The sequence below is a fragment of the Meleagris gallopavo genome, chromosome 5 (assembly GCF_000146605.3).
Source record: "Meleagris gallopavo isolate NT-WF06-2002-E0010 breed Aviagen turkey brand Nicholas breeding stock chromosome 5, Turkey_5.1, whole genome shotgun sequence".
Taxonomy (NCBI): Eukaryota; Metazoa; Chordata; class Aves; order Galliformes; family Phasianidae; genus Meleagris; species Meleagris gallopavo.
In genome coordinates this window covers 25,206,871-25,225,708 of record NC_015015.2, presented here as the reverse complement: position 1 = coordinate 25,225,708, position 18,838 = coordinate 25,206,871, and the positions used below count along the sequence as shown (strand labels likewise).

General features: G+C 38.2%; 1 protein-coding gene and 1 long non-coding RNA gene across 3 annotated transcripts; one reads left to right on the top strand and one right to left on the bottom strand.

Annotated features, from left to right (window-relative positions):
* Nucleotides 1-160: 160 nt before the first annotated feature.
* Nucleotides 161-18,832, bottom strand: LOC104911133. 2 transcript variants are annotated; one of them, XR_002115169.2, is made up of 6 exons: nt 17,678-18,832; nt 14,964-15,084; nt 14,257-14,363; nt 8,629-8,809; nt 3,054-3,186; nt 161-1,892 (listed from the first exon to the last, which is right to left on the bottom strand). It is a non-coding gene; the product is annotated as an uncharacterized LOC104911133 (long non-coding RNA). The 2 variants fall into 2 exon arrangements; XR_004159904.1 differs by having other exon boundaries at nt 14,983-15,084.
* Nucleotides 1,891-13,355, top strand: DNAL1 (dynein axonemal light chain 1). Its single transcript, XM_010711464.2, has 7 exons — nt 1,891-2,037; nt 5,026-5,135; nt 5,596-5,651; nt 7,698-7,753; nt 8,653-8,779; nt 9,172-9,318; nt 9,797-13,355. Exons 2-7 carry the CDS (start codon nt 5,101-5,103, stop codon nt 9,841-9,843), a joined length of 468 nt encoding a protein of 155 aa, XP_010709766.1. The 5' UTR covers nt 1,891-2,037; nt 5,026-5,100; the 3' UTR covers nt 9,844-13,355.
* Nucleotides 18,833-18,838: the final 6 nt, after the last annotated feature.

The window sequence follows — 18,838 nt, the reverse complement described above, 5'->3', positions numbered from 1 at the left end:
TGGCGGCGTCTGCGGTGCCGTACGGACGGGCCTGCTTTCTCCTGCCGGGCGGCTCCGACCCGCTCCTGACTGCCGATAAATGGATGCAAGCGAAGGCAGCGCCTCGCTGGTGTCTTGGCGGGACCGAAGTTTGTAATGCTCGGTGTCAGTACGCCTCGTGCCCAAAAGACCTCTTTCTGGGAAGAAAAATATTCCAACTATTATAGTATAAATACATTTGTTTTCTGCTGAGATGTTATATTTCTTGTTCCTGGAGCCCTGGTGGCGATATCTCAGGTGGCTGCTTCAGCCTCTGGTGGCTCTTGAAGCTGTGTGACTTTCTTTCCCTTCCATCCCTGCAGGAGGTTCTTCAGCATCCATCTGGGGACCCCGAAAGCAGCCTTCTCAGGGAGGCTTCCCCATCAGCTATAGTGCCTTCTGCTGCAGGAGGCTGCTTATCTAGGGAAATTTCCAGTGCATTTCAAAGAGCAAAACAAAGTCATTGGCGAACGTTCTTTTGATAAGCCCTGTGCTGATTGTTTCTTTGTGCACCTGGTTCTCAGCTTTAAATCTGGTCTGGTTTTATGCATGGATTTGGGACAGCAGGAGGCTCTGTGAGGGACTGAAGTCATGCCCCAAATGGTACAACAGTCAGCTAGCAGAATTATGGAAAAGTGCTGGAAACTTCCCGCCTGAAAAAAGAAACAACTGGAAGCCACTTGGCTTAGCTGTCACACTGCTATGGCTGCTAATTAGAGTCTCAGGAAGACTGCTGGAGCAGAAGCTGGGGTTGTTTTCTGAGCAGGAGGTGATCACTTAAGTTGGCCTGCAGCAGGCGCCAAGGAGGCTGTGCCGTGGCAGAAATTCAACCCCTGTCTGCAGCTGGGCCTGGACCTGGCTGTTGTGTGGGACAGACAAGACGAAGCTCAAAGGCCTTGGTCTGGACGGCTCTAAGCTGTTGCTGGGCATTCTGTGCCTGTAGTTGTTCTCTTGGCAGCTGTCGTGGGTCTTGTCTTTTACCACCGAATCCAGAGCTTTCAGTGGTCTAAAGTATCTGGCATTAAAGCTTTGTGACCTGAGGTGAATTCTCCTAAGATTTTTGGCAGTAGTTTCTTAGTTTGTTTTTTTTTCTTTTCCTTTTTTCCTTCCCTCTCCCATTTTTGGAGGGTATCTGGTTACCAGAAAAGCTGCCATGTGTCGTGCTACACTGGCTTGCTAGGAAGGAGGCTGTTGGTCATTGCTAGTGGGATGTCAGTCTCTGGAACCTTTTTAACTTGAAAAATGTCTTTGAATGTGTTTAGGATATATCAGTTTCTCTTCATACTACTGTTATGGATATTGCCATTTGGTTGTAATGGGAGTGATGTGAGGCAGAAAAGTTGGAAGTTAGTGGCACCTAAAGGTTGCTCAATGAGTGGATCCTTGAAGAGCCTCCTACAGGAGCACTCAGATTGTTTTTAACTGATAATGTATGTGTTCATGTTACGTGATTTGATGACAAAATTGTTAGAAAAAAAGAAATAAACATTTCAGATTGCTCTTGATTTTTTGGTAAGAAGTATCTTCTTTTCCCCAGTGAATTCTAACAGGCTTTATCATTCTGTCTATTCACAGACAAGCAAGAGATTACTAATGCACAGTAATAGGGTGTTTTCATAAGAGTGTCAGACCACATTTTTCAGTGCAATAATTTCTAATGCCCTTCAATTCAGTTGAATTTCACTGTCAGAGGTGACAGTGCCCAGATTATGCTCCAAGCTGGGCAAGAGAATAAAGTCAGTAGAATAATTTGCTCTCATAAATCGAGCTTATTACTTCTGAAAATGCTTCTGAGTTCCCCAGAAAATAAAATGAAGAGCCACTCCAAGAGTCATAGCTTCTTAGTGTCAACTAGAGGAAGATCCTGCAGGGAGCTGGTGGAAGAGAGGAGAAAAGCGGAACAGGAAAAGAAAAAGGGGAGAAGTGAAGAAGCCAGCTGAAAATTTGCAATGAACATTCATTTTAATTTGTTTGTTTTAGGCAAAAGCAACAACTATCAAAGAAGCTCTAGCCAAATGGGTAAGTAATAAGAGAGTATCTAGCTGCTTTGCAATACTCAGTGCTATGAATTTTTACTATATTTAATATTTTTTTTTCAGGCTTACTGTAACAAATGTTGGCTAGAAGTTTCACAGAGTAAAAATTCTATCCATGTTATTGAATAATAATCAGTTCTGTTGGATTTTCTGTGTGGTCTCGCTAAGTTGATATGTGGTAAAGATGAGCCTATTTCACTTTCTCACCTTATCCTGCTGAATATGCATTGATAGAAGGCCTGAGGCTACAAATAAATTTAAAGTTGGAAATGCCATATGTTGCATTATGCCCTGTTCATTTTACCTGAGTATGGTTCTTCCCACAGGGTGAACAAGTATGAAATACTGACTGTACTGAAGTCAGTGAACCTTCTGTATTGGCAGGTAGTGCTGTCCCTCACATTGTCCACTGTGCAAAGCTGAGTTTCTTACTTGTTTTTAAAGTACTGTTTTAATACAGTCATCATTTAGTACCTTTAGTATTTCACATTTTATTGTCACCTATGTTGGTATTCCCCACAAACTTCACTCTTGCTCTCTTAGTGAGAATGCAACAGCTTACAGATGTTTCTATTACTAGAGATATGAGCTGAGGTGTTTTTTTTAAAGTGGTTTTCCTTTTCTCACTCTTTCTACCCTCCAAAACCTGCACTTCATGTTTTCTGTTAAAGATTTATTTTACATTTGCTCCTTTGTCACATGTCTCTCAGAAGTAGTAAATCCATGTCAGCGAGTTTCCATTTATGTTAACTACAAAGTGCTGACTGTGCTGTTCTATTCATGTTGATTTGGAGGAGAAAAATTTTCCCTGTATTGCTACTAATCTGTGTCCACATGACTTACAACATTGGATCTGTTGCTGCGTTGCATTCCAGATGTATTTCTTCCCTTTGGCATAAGGATTTACCTGTGCTCTACAGTCAGAATGAAATGAATAAATCAAAGCAACTTTAACTTTGCAGTCAGGTAGCCTGGTCTTAAAAAAAAGTGCTGTTCTACCTGTGGTTTCTCTGTGCTTATGGTGGTATTCCATCTGAGGTTTGTTTCAGAGGTGGGTGGCAGCCTGGAAAAATCTTCTTTCTTCAGCTGTTCACTCCCCACCACAGGCCATGTTAGGAGCTCTCTTTCTGTCCTGTTTTAAGAGATAATGTAATTTTGTCTGTTAGTGTAAGGTGACTATAAGACTACAAGCCAAGGCTAAATGCAGACAGATACACGGTTATCCTTGTTGTTGGAAAAGGAAATTGAAGTTTCAAGTTTGTGTAGTGACTCAGTTTGAGCAGTTCACCATATTCTGCAAAACTTGTTTACCTGGCACGCTTGTTTACTACATTGCTAATTATGAATAAAAATACTGATATGAATCATACTAAATTCGGACAGAGGTTGGAATTTTTAGTGAAACATGGCAACATAATAATGCTCTATTAAATTGTGAAACATGGCAACATAATAATGCTCTATTAAATTAAGCTGCCTGAAGAATTTTGGGCACATAAGACAAAATGATGTCTGATCTTGTGCTGTGCTATTCTTTCATGTTTCTGGTAAGCAATTAATTTTCTTCTCAAGTAAAGATATAAAACCGACCTCAGCTCTCTCACTTTTCATTAGCTGCATAATAATGGGGGAGAAAACAAGACTCCTTGTTTTGAAAACAGAACAGATTTCTCCTTTGTTAACAGATCTCCAGTCCTCCCACTGAAAGCCGAGTGAATCGACAGAATGTTCCCTTTGTGCTGTCAGGGAAGCAGCTGTCACAACTGGTGTTACTGCTGAAAAAGATACTCGGTCTAAGTGTTGAGCGGATAATTACCATCACTTCGGAATTTTAAAAGATTTCACAGAGTATAGTTTTTTAATAAACACACCCAAATGCTGCAGTTTCGACAATTCTTCCAAATCTCTGAACTTTATAAAGTATTTAATCTAGAAAATCATCAGCTTTGGTTGTAAATAGAAAATGTGTCTTCTAATGTACTCTCTGAAGCGTGAAATCTTCCACTCCTTTCTAATGACTAAATAGAAGTTATTTTTTTTAATTTTTTTTTTTAGTGAATTCTGTGAACAATAAGGATTTATTACTTTCTTTACACTACAACTTCTCTGATTTCTAATTGGCCTTTGATTCAAAGGTGGAATATTATCAGTCCAGACTTAGAGCTCTCTCCTTTCTGTCCTACACTGTTTGTTGTTGTTTGTTTTTGTTTTTGTTTTCCATTTTTTGTGAAGAGCGTAATCAGTTTCTCTTTTCATGTGTGTTCTGTAGGAGGTAGAGCTGAGTTACAGGCTTGAGGCTGGGCGCTAGCTCCACCTCAGGGGAGCAGCAGTCACAGCTCCCATTTCAGGAGGAGGAATACATGGGAGCTATACAAAATGGTTAAAGCTGAGGAAAGATTTGAGGAAAGTGCTGTTGAGATTCCCCCCCAGAATGCACTCCCCTGCCTTCTGAGTTTGTGATGTGAGTTGGGTGTCAGTTCAGAGTTTTCTGACTGAAGAGGAAAGGAGATTTCTGTCAGAGATTTTAAGAATGTGCTTCTGCTACGTAAGCTTCTGGCCCTAATTGAGCTCCCACATGTCTTCACCGTGATTCAGAGTTTCAGACCTCCAGATATTCTCAATTTCTTTTCAGGAGAGGACACCTGAATTAATTTGATTAAATGTAACTCAAATTAAAAAAAAAAAAAAAGGGGGGTATTTAATGTATATGTGCTTTTAGTATCTTAGAACTAAGCTACTCTTACCCTCTTTAAACTGTACTAGCAGGGCTCTTGAAGTACAGTATTCAAAATACTGTAAGTATTTTGTACTTAAGTACTGTAAGTAACAAAAAGCTTTCTCTTTTCAGTAATTTCTTTTAGTAGTATATTGGAATTACCTCTGTAGTAATTACTTCACAGGAATGTTATAGTACAGCAATTCTTAGTGACTTTGTGCAGTGAGCATATTCTTTACCTTCTCTTTTCCTTAGGAAGAAAAAAATGGACAGAAGGCTTCAGAGGCAAAAGAAGTGAAACTGTATGGCCAGATTCCTCCTGTAGAGAAGATGGATGAATCTCTCTCCACTCTTGTTAACTGCGAGTAAGTTAAGCTAAAGACAAATTGGAAACCAAGCATTCTCTTCTCTTTACACTAATTTGGTTAATGTGCCCAAATGACAACATGTAGTGGCATGCAGGTTATCTAATTAGCTCTAGGTACCAAGTCAGTTCAGCTGCTGTTTAGCTGAGAAAAATTTAGTGTTGTCTGTGTAGGTGATAAGAGAGAAAAAAGGAGACGGAGCCAGGACTTTCCAAAAGAAATTAGAACTGCTTCAGCAATAAGTTTCTGTGCACTTGTTAAGGCTGTGCTTACAAAGGTCATCCCGTATGTGAAGTTAGTAACATGTGGTACTTTCCTAGAAGCTAAACAAAGTCACAGAAATCATGATGTTTGAGAGAAGAATAGACAAATATGTCTAGCGCAGTGGTGTTTAGATGTGGAACTCTTCTACTATAGTGATCGCTTTTGTTCTGAGAGTTGATTGTTCTTGCTTTTAAAGGAAGCTTTCATTGTCTACAAACTGCATTGAAAGAATTGCCAACTTGAGCAGCCTAAGTAAGTGACAAACCAGTGATTATAATTGTTTTCTAGTTGTGTGGATAGGAACTATACTACAATTTGTAATGTGTATCTAGCTTTATACCTTTTCTTATCCTTTTTAACTTCTTCCTCTTAGAATGTTGCAATTGACTTTAAAATTATCAGTCTTCCTGGAGAATGCATGTTTAGCAGTAAAGGCGTACTAACGCATGTGTCTCTGTGCAGTTTTGGCACTTGTTTTGCTGTCCAAGCTTATTAAAAAAAAATCCATCCAGAAGTAGCTTTGTCGTCTCCAGTGGGATTGAGTTATGATATTCAACAGTAATTGATTCTAGAATGTTTTAACAACTAATTTCCACATTGATGTTGGATGTCTGCAGTTCAACAGCGTAATAATTGTGGTATAGTATGTTGCTGAGATCAGAGTGTTGGGGGCCTGGATGGAATCTGGGGGGAGACAAAATAGAACTTCATGGTCTGTCTCTTTAAGTTACAGAATGTAAGGAGCTCACAGTTACTATTGCCTTCCTTGAGAGAAATCGATGCTTACAGCAATGAAAAACCATCAAGTAATTATTACGTTTGCTTTTGTTCATTACAAAGAGGATACTGAGAAATCCTCTTAAGCGTCCAGCACTATTTTCAGATAGAAAAGATTAATATTAGTGTGTGTGTGTGTGTGTGTGTGTGTGTTTGATATTGTAATCATGCTGAGTAGGTAATTCTGTGTAAAGGACCACACCTCAGCGTCCACACGCGTTAGGAGGATTTAGATGATAGCAACAAGTGTTAAATTTCTGTTTAATTGTGTGAAAATAGTTCTTGAGGAACTTGTTACTGCTTCTAAAATTTTTAATATCTCAGAACAGGAGTACTGAAGAACAATAATGGCAGTTAGAAATGACTTGAAGGTGTGATGTTTTCTGCAGTCTTTCATTTTTGTGTTTGCAACTATCTCTCATCTCTTAGGAATTTCTAAAGCTAGTGCAGACTTGTACTTTCTAAACACGTGGTACAGAAAGAATGAGGGTAGCCAGTTAGTCTCTCTCCTGTGGAAGGGATAGTCTGGAGAATATTAGCTGTAGCTGACTTTAGATTTCTACTAGAAGTAGTCTACTTCTACGAGAAAAACTAGAGTTTTCATATTTTGAGCCATGGCCATGTGTTAAGCTGTTGCATTTAAAGAGAAAAAGTATTCTGATTGTGCCTCAAACTTTTAATCCTAACTAGTCTTTCTGTTTTAGAACATCTGCCAATTGTGGTTTCATCCCTGCATTCCTGGAGATAGAACACATACAATTTCCTGTTTTAGATCAGCCTCGAATCTTTATCTGTAGCAATCTCCAGCCACTACATTGCTATCTATGCAGCCTGTTGCTACTGGACTGGGACAATCATTAGTCTCACCATTAGTTATTGTACTTATTAGTTATTTTCTTGTTTATACCCACAAGAAAGCTTATGTGAATACCAAAAAGGAGTTTTCTGGAAAGACTGCTATTTTGTCATAGCTTTCAGTTACACTAATATTACACTAAACTCCAGCAGGAGTAGTAGCTCATTTCAAAAGCTTATTTGTCTGGGTTCTAAATTAAGCTGAAATATTTCTTATCAGACTTCTCTCTGACAGCTTTAGATGCTACCACTATACGGCCCTAAAATGAGATTAGAACAATTTTATTTTTTTACCTGGAAAAGAAAGGGTAAGAACTATGTGAAATCAAAGCTAGCAAGCTAACAGCTAGAGCTCAGGTGCAAGATGAAATTCTAGGTTTTTTTTCAGTATTTATGTGGACTGAATTTCAGTAGGTAACGTACAAATGAACAACTCTGTACTTGTGAGCACATTTCTGGGTTGTCCTCTGCACCAGTTCCCAATCACCATCAGTTTTTATTTCTGTTGCATCATTCTTTCTTAAGACAATCTTTTCGGAATGTAGGTTTTTTAGGAGTATGGAATTACCCGAATTATTACATCTTTTATTTATTACCTGAATTGTAACATCTTCTTACACTTAAGAAATCACTTATGAATGAAAAACTTTCTGTTATCTATTTCAGAAAATTTGAGGATTTTGTCTTTGGGAAGAAATAATATTAAGAACTTGAATGGATTGGTATGTGCATCTTAATCTTAACTCCTTACTAACCAAGTGGAGTGCTATCCAGGATGTGGGATAATTTCCCCATGTTTATAAGTCTTGGCTGAATTTTATTTCCTAAATTTTCGTTTTATTCTGTCACAATGGTATGTTTACTCTTTTTCATATTATTTCTGAATTTTCAGATAGTTTTTGTTTGTTTGCTTTTGTGGAGAAGATGATGGCAGGAGTGAATCTACTGGGCATAGGAAGACTAGTGGGGGAAGAAATGGGATCAGTTTTATTATATTTGTATTATATCTGTATTAAAGCAGAATACTTTTTCAATTAACTTTGTTAAAAATGAGTATAGATATTATTTTCTTCCTTCTCAGATATTGTGTGTTTCTCCTGCAGAATATTCCAGCTTAAAACTATTTCCACCTCCAGAGGTGCCATTATCTCTTAAGCATAAAATGAAATCAATTTATAATGACTAGTTTATAAAAACACTTTTTTTTTTTTTTAGGGAGTTATAAAAGCAATTTCTGTCCTACACGACCAAATATACATGCACTTGAGACAGACCATTCCCTAATACTGCATAAAAACCCCTATGAAAGAATTGATGAATAGCAGCCACTGTGTGCACAAACGGCCACATTTGTCTCCTCTGTCCCTATGCCTTAAGAACAACTGCTGCTCCTTCTCTTATTCTAATACTGTGTTTTTTGACATCCTAAATATATTTCACATCCTTTGCTCTTTTTCCCATGAGTATTCGTAATACTTAATTAGAAACCTGCTTAAAAGAAAATGAAGACCAATATATCTTAGTATTTTCTTACATGAGGTGACCTGCAGGGGTGAAGAAAAGAGAGTCTGAAGAATAAGGACTTACTTTCACTTACCTGAGTAGCTCTGTCATTTTCCAGGAAGCAGTTGGAGATACGCTAGAAGAGCTGTGGATCTCGTACAACTTCATTGAGAAACTGAGGGGTATCCGTGTAATGAAGAAGCTGAAGGTTCTTTATATGTCCAATAATTTGGTGAAAGACTGGGGTAAGCCATTCCAGTCTATTCTGCAGCTTCCTACAAATTATGGTGAATGCGTGAGTAAGCAAGTTAAAAAATAGCTCTCTGTGTCCTGGGGCTTAAGTTTTACTGATAAGCCTGCAGAAGTACACAGAATCCCTAAATATTTCATGCAAGAAATTAAAAATAGGAAATTGAATTTAAATTCTAAGCTCAATGGAGTTGTTCTTTGAATCACCTTGCTTGGACTTGAAATGTGTACTTGTTCCTTAACCTGCTCACTGTTCAAGTCCAAATGATCCCTATCTGTTTGTATCCCAAGCTATTTATGTCTGCACAGAGTTTGAAAGGAAGGTTTGGTGCAGATGTACTTTCCTTGTTCCATAATCTGGTTGGTGTTTCCATATTTGTGGTTGCAGCAGAGTTTGCGAGACTGGCAGAGCTGCCATTGTTAGAGGATCTGGTGTTTGTAGGCAATCCACTGCAAGAGAAATATGCCTCTGATCAGAAGAACAGTTGGATTGAAGAAGCAACCAAACGGGTGCCCAAGCTGAAAAAGCTGGATGGTGAGTCTGGGGCATGAGGCAATTGATCTAAGTGACAAGAAGTGCCAAGCTTAGTAGAAAGATCAGGGAAATAAATTGTAACCTCAAAAACTCATCTGTGCAATCCTGCACCAGCTGCAGGATCTTCTGAAAAGTTGTCCACATGGTGTGCTTGGGCTTTTCTCTTGAAGTTATCCAACCAAATAGTTTGAGCATGTCACTATATTCCCCTGAGAAGTGGCCACAGCACTGAGCTTGTCTGAGAGTGTTGATGCTTTGCATTTCTTTGATCTCGGACATGTACTGATTTTAGGGTGGTTCTGTGTGGAGCCAGGAGTTGGACAGCAGCAGGAAATAGAATTATTCCCTCTTTCTGACAGCCTGAGTCTTTCCTAGTTTTGATAGTCCAGATTAGCTTTCAGATCAGCATTAACTGTACCTTTCTCTGCATAATCTCTTCATAAATCTGTGGATTTTCTTTTCTTTCTTTTCCTTATAGGTATCCTTGTTATTAAACAAGAAGAAGATGAAGAAGGAGGAAACTGATGAGACTTTTGTTTTGAGTGTTTAATATTTTAAATATCTCCAGATTGCTCAGCACATAGAACTTTTATATAAATGTTTGTTTTGAAGAAAAGCTTTGGGCAATTTTTAAAAGACCAGCTTATCTCCACAGTCTCTTACCCAAAGAGTTATTTACCAAACTTCAGGCACACCAGTTTTGTCAAGCTTCTGACATCTTCTGCAGAGACCAGTGGAGTTGAGTTCATCTTCTGTTTGGTTAGTGAGAGATCTTTACCTGAACTAATACCTAGCTGTTCCTAATTCCTGATTAGTGGTGCTTATTGTTCGCTCTTGTGTTATAACAGAGCAATTTTAGCTTGTTAGATGCAGCTGACCAACATTCAGTTGAAACACCATGGCTAAAGGAACAATGTTACATTCTAGAACTATGTTACAGACTTTGTTGTGTTTAATTCTGTTACGGGAATCCCTTAATATTTTAAGTATGTGAATTTGTCTTTTCAACCCCTCAAGTATTATGCCAAATAGGCCCAGAAGTAGTGGACATACGCACAAGAAAGGTAATGGGCTCATGATCTCTTGTTGTGGACTGCAAGTTTTGAATTGAGCTTCTTGCATTGGAACTCTTAACTTCATTATTTAAAAGGCCATGTATAACTTATATGATGTTATTTATTTTAAAGAGGCAATGGGAATTCTTTGCATGGTTTCAGTGAGACTGAAGTATCTTTTTTTCCTCTTTTTTATAAATTATTTTGATTGGAATAATGTAGACTATTAGCCTACAGCTGGTTCCTGTTCCTAGTCTTGTTTTGGCTCACTGATGGATGTAATCCTTCTCAGCTCTGGAATTTCCATGTAACTATAAGTAGGCTCAGAAACAAACTCAGAAACAAACAGTGAGCAAGAGACCTGGGCTTGAGATGTAAAATGTTGGGTTTGAGATACTGATTTATTTCTAAAGCACAGATGTAAGCAGTGAGTGAAATGTGTATGTGGTTACTGAGGAGGATGAGACAAGGTGGGAAACGGGCATTGGAAAATAAGTATTGAAGATGTACTAAACATGCTCTGTTGCACATTAACTGTTTTCAGTAAACCTCCTTATAAGGCAGGTAACTATTTTTAGTTAAAAGCATTATGTAATGCTAAAGACAGACATAATTGCACCGTTGGATGCAAATAATGTTCCCCCCTCTCCACTTCCTTTAGAAAATAGATCAACTCATCTAAGTGGATTTTTTGGCAGCTTGTTTTTATTGTTTTTAAGCTTTTCTTCTAATTCAGTGCATTATCTTTGTTTAAACTAGAAAAGTGTGTTTGCAGGTTTTGGAACAGACATGTAAGGGGTGAAGGCAGAACACCACTTTTGTTTGTGAAAGAGTGGCAGGGGTTGATATCCTGGAAAGTCATGGGCAGGATAAAAGGGTGGAAGTGGCCCAGGCTACAGTGATATTGATCTCAAGCTCCAGGCGTAGTTTTAGTAGAAGATAATTCTGTTACTCATCAATATCTAAGTAAAGGGTGTGAAGATTACCAGGAAATCAGAGCCTAATTTCAATATATTCTTTCTTGTTATTCTCTGATTTTTAGAGAAATGCTTAAGCATTCCAACTTAAACTGGCAAATAGAAATAAGTCTCGAGTTTCATTTAGATCCATTTCTTAAAATAAGGTCAGAAGAACAATGGCAAAAGCTGGATTTATTTTACAGGCTTTGTATTCTCACGTAATTTCTTCTAGTATTACGCTTTATCGTTAGGAAAGGCAGCACTGATTAAGAAGCATGAAGGGAGAGAGTATTATACAGCAAACAGCCATTTCATGTTGGCCTCTTAAAACCAATTCAGCTCACTTGCAGCCAGTCAGCTTTGGAAAAGTGGATGTGATTTGAAGGAGCACCTAGCTTATGGCACACATGGTCTTTACTGACCTCAGCTTTTGTGTTACGGCAACGGGAATAGGGTTGGGCCCTTGCATAAAGTAATTAAAGTGTGCTTATCGTGAGAACTTGAAATGTTAGCAACAAATAGAAAAGCCAATTTCATATGTGTGTGCAGCTGTTTTCAGGATAGAATATGCAGAATATATGCATGGAGTCTGGCCAGGAGGCAGTGCATTTAAATCCCTGCGCATTCAAAAAGCAATGTGTACAGTTATGGTACGTATAGCTTAAGAAACAAGATAGAGATGAAAATGTTGTCCAGTGCTACATAATCCTACTGGTTAATTTTGTAATATCTAAATATGGTCTAAGTGTCTGTACATTTACAAAGGCAGCATTAGATACAGCAAAGACTCTACTTTGACTGTTTTGGGACAATCAGAACAGAATTGAATCTTAGTTTTGTAGGTGGAGATAGTTCTGTTGTCAAGGCTTGAGGAACGCAGTTCCTGGCTCTTGTAATTGACAAGTTGAAGCTCCACAGATTAATTACCATTAATCAGTCCAGCAGTAAGTATTGCAGTTGTTCGTTGGTAGAGCTGTGTATAGCATATGCCTATTGGCATCAGCTCTTTTCACAAATTAACAGCATAAATTCTCTTTTTTGCAATTGCATTATAAATATGAAAATAAAAACAATCACTACTGAAGGGAACAGGGCATCCAGTCTCAGCACAATTGTAGCAGCAACAAGGTAAACTCAGAAGCTTTTCCATTGCCTTTCACCCTCCATACTGCAGAACCTTTGCATGTAAGTTAACCTCTTTCTAAGTTTTAGCTTAATGTTATACATGATGAATTGTGGGTTACTGCCTAGCACAAATCAAAATCCCATGGACTTTAATAGCCCCAAATAAATTAAGTTTTAATCAATTTCTAAAGTTTGCACTTTAAAAATTATGCACTGGATGTGGTAGAAGACACAGATGATAGAATTAGAGCAGCTGATTTGCATGCAGATGGAGCTGCACTGTGTCATAGATACACTATCAGAGATCAGACTGTGTGCCCAATAGAGTGGCTGAGCAGCAGAGTTAGATGCTGAAAGAATTCTTCCTGTTTATTCTTTGCGCCTCCACATCTCACCACATCTAATAACGTCCTAAGCACATTATTATTCATGGATGAGAAGAGCACCCATGTAAAACTTGCAAGCCATGTGGAATTCTGCTTTTCCCACAAATTATGGAGGATTAGCATCCACTTTAATTATATAGAGAAATATCCTACAATTAAATTAGAGATAGAAAATAGGCATTTTACTTGCTTGTTAGCACAGACCTCTCTTCAAAGAGATGATGTATGCTGTGGTTATATTTCAAATGGCTGGAAAAATGCGAGAGGAGACCTGAGAACCAGCAGCTGATTCAAATTACAAGAGAAGTAGACCCATCTAGGAAAATCTTCAAGCAAGAAAGCACTTTTTAACATCTACTTTTGATGACCTTTTGTATACTGTAATTTTGTAGCATGACCATACTGTTAAAGTTGCTGTGTTTAAATTATTTAGGCTTATGTTTATAAATGAACTTCTGTGAAACTTGTTTAAAAATAACAATGCTATTTTATAAAAAAAAAAAAAAAAAAAAGAGTCTTTGGCTATTGTGTAATTGAATAGGCTCAGCTTCTGGTGAGCTTTCAGAAATTCATTTTTGTTCTCATTAACTTTTCCTAGCTGCTCAGGGAGCAAGGTATTTATAGTATGGAAATTCTGTCTCTTATTGCCTCTATATTTTAGAATAGGAAATAATTTAGGCTTTACAAATGTTGATCTAATTGTGATTGTTGTCATCTGATACATAAATATTTTTCAGTCTTTTAATACAGACGTTGGTTGTCAGATTCGTTGTTAGGTCCTAAGAGGAAAGTCTGCTATTTTTATTTGGGGTAAAACAAAATGTGAGTACATTAAATAAGGATAAGTCTTATTTCAGTACAAAATCACTGGTTTGCTTTGAATTCAAGCTCTGGGAATAGCATTACACAATCAACTCCATTTAGCCAGCTCAGGAGAAGGTTGTTGCTTAATGAACTTCTGTAATAGGAACTTCAGCCTTCAATAAACAGTGTCACTGAAATGTAGTTTCAAAACTCAAATGTAAATGAGAAAGCTTTCTACCCCACAGTAGTCACCCTCAGTGCAGGATGATACTCTTATCCCTATTGATAGCTGTAGGGCTATTTAAAAACAAACATCTAGGGAATTACTGCAAAATTCCTCATAATGTTGCTCCCTCAAAATGCATTTGAGCTCAGAAATCCTGAAGAGCTTTATAAAGTCTCTCAGTAGTTGAAATAACCTTGGATCTACTCATTTAAAAAAGATGAAAACCAAACTGCCCTAAACTTATCATTGTTAATTTTCCATCATCCAAATTTCGTTTGCCCAGTTTTAGTGCAGTGCAGTCAGCCTGTAACACTTTTGCCCATAGGCTGTGATAGTGAGGCAAGTGCGTTGTTTTCTTTGCCATCTAAATAAATTCCACTTACTTCCTCACATGCTATTGCTGATCAACATCCAAATCTGCAGGAGTCAACTGAAGCAGGGGCTCTTACACTGCTCGACTAAATCCTTCTCTGTCATCCTTGCCAACATCCTGGAAATACAAGTTTGTCAGCTTAAAAAAACAAGAAGAAATTATTCTGAGGTATGGCTTCTTAGTTTCTAACTGAGAGCTTGTAGGAGATCAGTGAGCTGTCAGTGCACATTGCTACAATCTCCGTAAGGTAGCATCTTTTAAAAACTTTCATACCCACACACGTTAGAAGGAGTGGATAAAAGTATAAACAGCTTCTAAAACAAAGGAAGCTTTGCTTTGAGGATGAAGGAAAGGATATTGATATTTAAAAACCCACAGCAAGAGATCCAGCTACTGACAGAGAAATAAGCCAGATCAATGCTATGTTACCAAATCTATATTAAAAAAAAAAAAAATAGATCCAGGTAACAGACACATGCCCTTAAGAGAGTATTCACTAACATGTATATTTAAACATTAAGAATGAGAAATATGATAAAATATGAATTACAACTTGGTTTTGAGTTATAGCCCACATTGTTTCCACACGTAGCCAATTTAATTCCTGAACAGCAAGAAGCATTACCTCTTTTCCCAGCAGTTCCAAATGTATTTCACCTGACTGTACTGCCCTCTATCCCACCTACAACTACTCAGAAGTTTAGATGTAATACACACCCTTCAAGCACCAACTCACTTCATGCCACCTCAGCTCTGCAGCTGTTTACGTAAGATCAGAAGCAGAATTCAGCTGTCTTCATTTACTGCTTGCCTTGGGTTGGACACACCACCAGTGTTTCTGTAAAGCAAACAGAGCTGTATATACCAGATACTTTCTAGAGTCTTTCTTGTACGTAAGACGTACGTAAGACCTAAAATACAGGGAGAATACTGAGAAACAGTCCTAGTAATTGCTGCGGAAAACAGAGGGAAATACAACCAGAGAGCAGAGTTGCTTAATACGACTTATAACAGGACTCAGAGCTGCCTCCTGTGTGTGAACAAACCACCAGCCTGAGCCTGGCAGCCACCACTTTGTATCAAAAAAAAAACCCTCACCTCTGAGACTATTTTTAAACCTCATTTAATAAAAGGGTTTCTTAGATATATAGAGGATATTAAGTAAATAAGTTACATAGTACATTACAATCACATCAGCAAGATTGCCTTTAGTGTATTAATATTTTATAAAAAAAGCACACAAAAAATAAATTCAGTCCAGTCTATCACAACTGTACAGCAACAGGTAAATATATTTATATATGTACATTTTTAACACGTAACAGTCTTTTAAAAGGTGCCAATAGGCAGCAAACACACAAAAGGAAGTGTCTGCTCACTTGCTAAAATAAAAGTAATATACTTTATTATAAAGCATTTATACAGTAATTACAAAGGTTGACTGCTCCTGTACAGTACACCAAAGCTTTGACTACAAATTTAAAAACAACGTAAAAAGAATGAACTCAACAAAAAAGTTTTTATCAAATCTGAACTACAACGGGAAAAATACATATGGAGAAGCTGCAGGAAACAGATTTTTAAAATACACATTTCTATAAAAATATATGTTGTTTTTGATTCTCGAGAAGTTAAGCGTTTCTTGGGCTCAGCTGCTGATGGAATCTTGCTCTCAGAAAGAGAACTCCTCAGATGAAGCTCTGATGCTGCCCCTCACAACACTTGGCCTCACAGAGAACAAGGGTAAGAAAAGCAGCTGAACCCAAGTGAAGAATTTACACAGAAACTCACTCCTGTGAAAAACAGTTCGTAGACGCCGCTTCTTTGTCTCTTTAAAGCTTTATAAACTTTCAGACATACATTAGAAGATAAAACAGAATGCTTGCTGGAAAAATGTGGTTGAGAACGAGGTTTCTGGCAGAGGTAATCACTGGGCTAAAAGTGCCTTTGTGTAAAAGCAGATGAGACAAATACAGCTCTAGTCCTCCCCACTCACATTTCTTTTAGAATAGGATACAAATACACATGGACTTTCCAAGACCGCTCCTTGAGGGAGAACTAAGCAGTACATAACAGCTAAGAGAGGGAGAGCTCGCTCTTTCTGGTTTAGGAAACACTTTTTTTGGATGATGACTTTAAGATAAGCTTGCTGCAAATATGAGAAACACCGTGAAGTGTCAGGCTTGTGAAATGAGAAGTTTTGTTAGCTAATCTAGACTCTGTGAATTCCATCACTAGTATGGGGGTAATAGATGGGTTACCCTTAAGTTTCAGAATGTCTCTCTTTTCCCTGCCTTCAAAGCAGCTGCCATCCTGCCTGGCCTAGCTGTCTGCGCAGCTGTTCTGGGGCCTCCAGCGTACAGAAGTGAGTTCTCCAGGGTACTGCAGCCTATTCAGCTAAGCCACTCCAATTTTAAATGGAAAAACATCCAATACATTAAAATGCAGAGTTGCTCTTGCAGCCAGACAGCAAAACACCTGTAGCTATATCAGATATTCATCACGAGTGCATGCTTTACCTAGTAATTATATATACACCATCTTATAAAACGGAGATGCTATCCCATGCAGAGCACAAATCTGAAAGGCTGAAGGAATCTATCTGTAAAGGGCAGACGACACAGGCAGAAAGGCAAAAAACACAACCAGAGCAAAACGTGACCACTAGTCCAATCTCTCACAGCATCTCTGCAACACCCAGAGCTGGCATCGAGATCCAGCTGGGCGATGCTTTGGAAATACAGCCACTGCTAGGTGTACAACAACCTGCAGCCTCACCATGCTGTAAGGGACAAGTCATCAGCACACACTACAGCCCGTATCTTCTATTTGTTCCCAGACAAAGGACAGCTAACACAAAGAGACACGCTCCTTTTCCAACTCCACTTGGAAGTGCAGAGCACTTTTTTCTAGACTAACACCAAGAGTAGCGAGAATGGAGATCTGTGAAAGCGCTTTCAAACAGAAAATAATCTGCACAGGACTTTCAAGTGGACAAGTTGTCAGAACATCAGAACAGACTGATTTTTTATTTTTTATTTTTTAAAATCATAATTGGAATAACAAGCCTTAAATTAACACTGTGCTGCAGTGAAGAGCTACTCAAGTAGTTTTCCCTACGCAGAATACCATAATTCATTCCAGATCAGACAAATTCAGTCCAAATGCTTTGTCTACAGCAGATGGAGGGTTATTTTTTTCCCAGTTATTTTCTGTATTTGTTTGTTTGGTTTTGGAAACAACTCTGCCAAGCTTTGCTAGTTGGCATCATCCAATTCAGATGCCAGGTACTCTCCAAACTGCTTCTGTAAGCAGGTGGGCCAGCAGGTTTAGTTCTGCTTGTTTTTAACTAAGACACTTAGAGAAACATTTTCACTCATTATCGTGACAGAATGGCTACCAGCAATATGGAAACATTTGTTGCCACTTACTTGTAATACGTAACTGCTTTTGGTCAGCCATGCTAACCCATGTTTGTAGCAGACATCCTATCCTCAGAAAAAGCCCTGTTTAGATTTTCTTCCAGCAACAGGCCTCTCTGTAACATCTCGCTGTTCTCTGCTACTGCAGTAGGGTGGGAGAGAAGTCATCAGTACTGGATTTGGTGTGTAATAAATACATAGTTTCAGTACAATTAAAGACAATTTCTTATTTTTCTTAGCACCTCAATTGCTTACATTTCATAAGAGGCAAAACAACTCATTGATTTCCTAAAGCAGACAGAATCAGTAGATTTGCTCTTCTAGAGCACAGTAATAATGCTTGCCTTAAAACATTATCATGTCTAGAAAGATTAAATTGGTACTTAAAGCAATAACACGATTTGCTCTTTAAATCTTTGCATCTGATTTCACCTGTTAGTCATCTGCCACTGTAATTTGCTATGCAGTATCTAAAAGTACAGTCACCTTGAAAATTGCTGAGGGCCACAGCTGAGTGCTGGCTTGTTGTTACCCTTGCATAATTGAAGAAACTAAAAGTACTGGGAGAAATGGCGGTGTTACACAGAGTGCTATGGTAAAACAGGCACATGTGAATTTCTTACCCATACAGAGAACAGCCCACAGCTATAAATCTGTCTGTGCATTTGTTTTCTGGGAGAACATGAAGTACTTCTTATAGTCCAGCATCCCACTTTCTAGCTGGGACTACACTGCTGTTCCACACTTTCCCTCATTTTGTCCTAAACAACTGCTCCTGATCACTGTCTGGAACAAGGCATAAAGCAAGCCATTGGTTTGTCCTGATATGAACAATATGTTGTTGGTTGTTTTATGTTTGTTTTTTAAAGGATTAAATGGTTGATTTTGCACTGTTTTACCAAGGATAGTGAAAGCATTTTCCTAACAGTTTCATTACCCTTATTTTAGTTATCAGGTTTAGGCAGATCTCTTCTCCAACCTTAACAATCTTCATTTTTGCCTTGTTTCTCAATGTGTGCCACTTCCACCTCTATCTCCATTTCTTCATTCTGTCCTTCCAGGACTTCCCAGACTTTTAAGTAACTGTACACCATGCTGCAGCTGAAATCAGTACTCCAGGAAATGTATTCATTACAACAGCATAACAGCATCTACATTATTTTAAAAAAA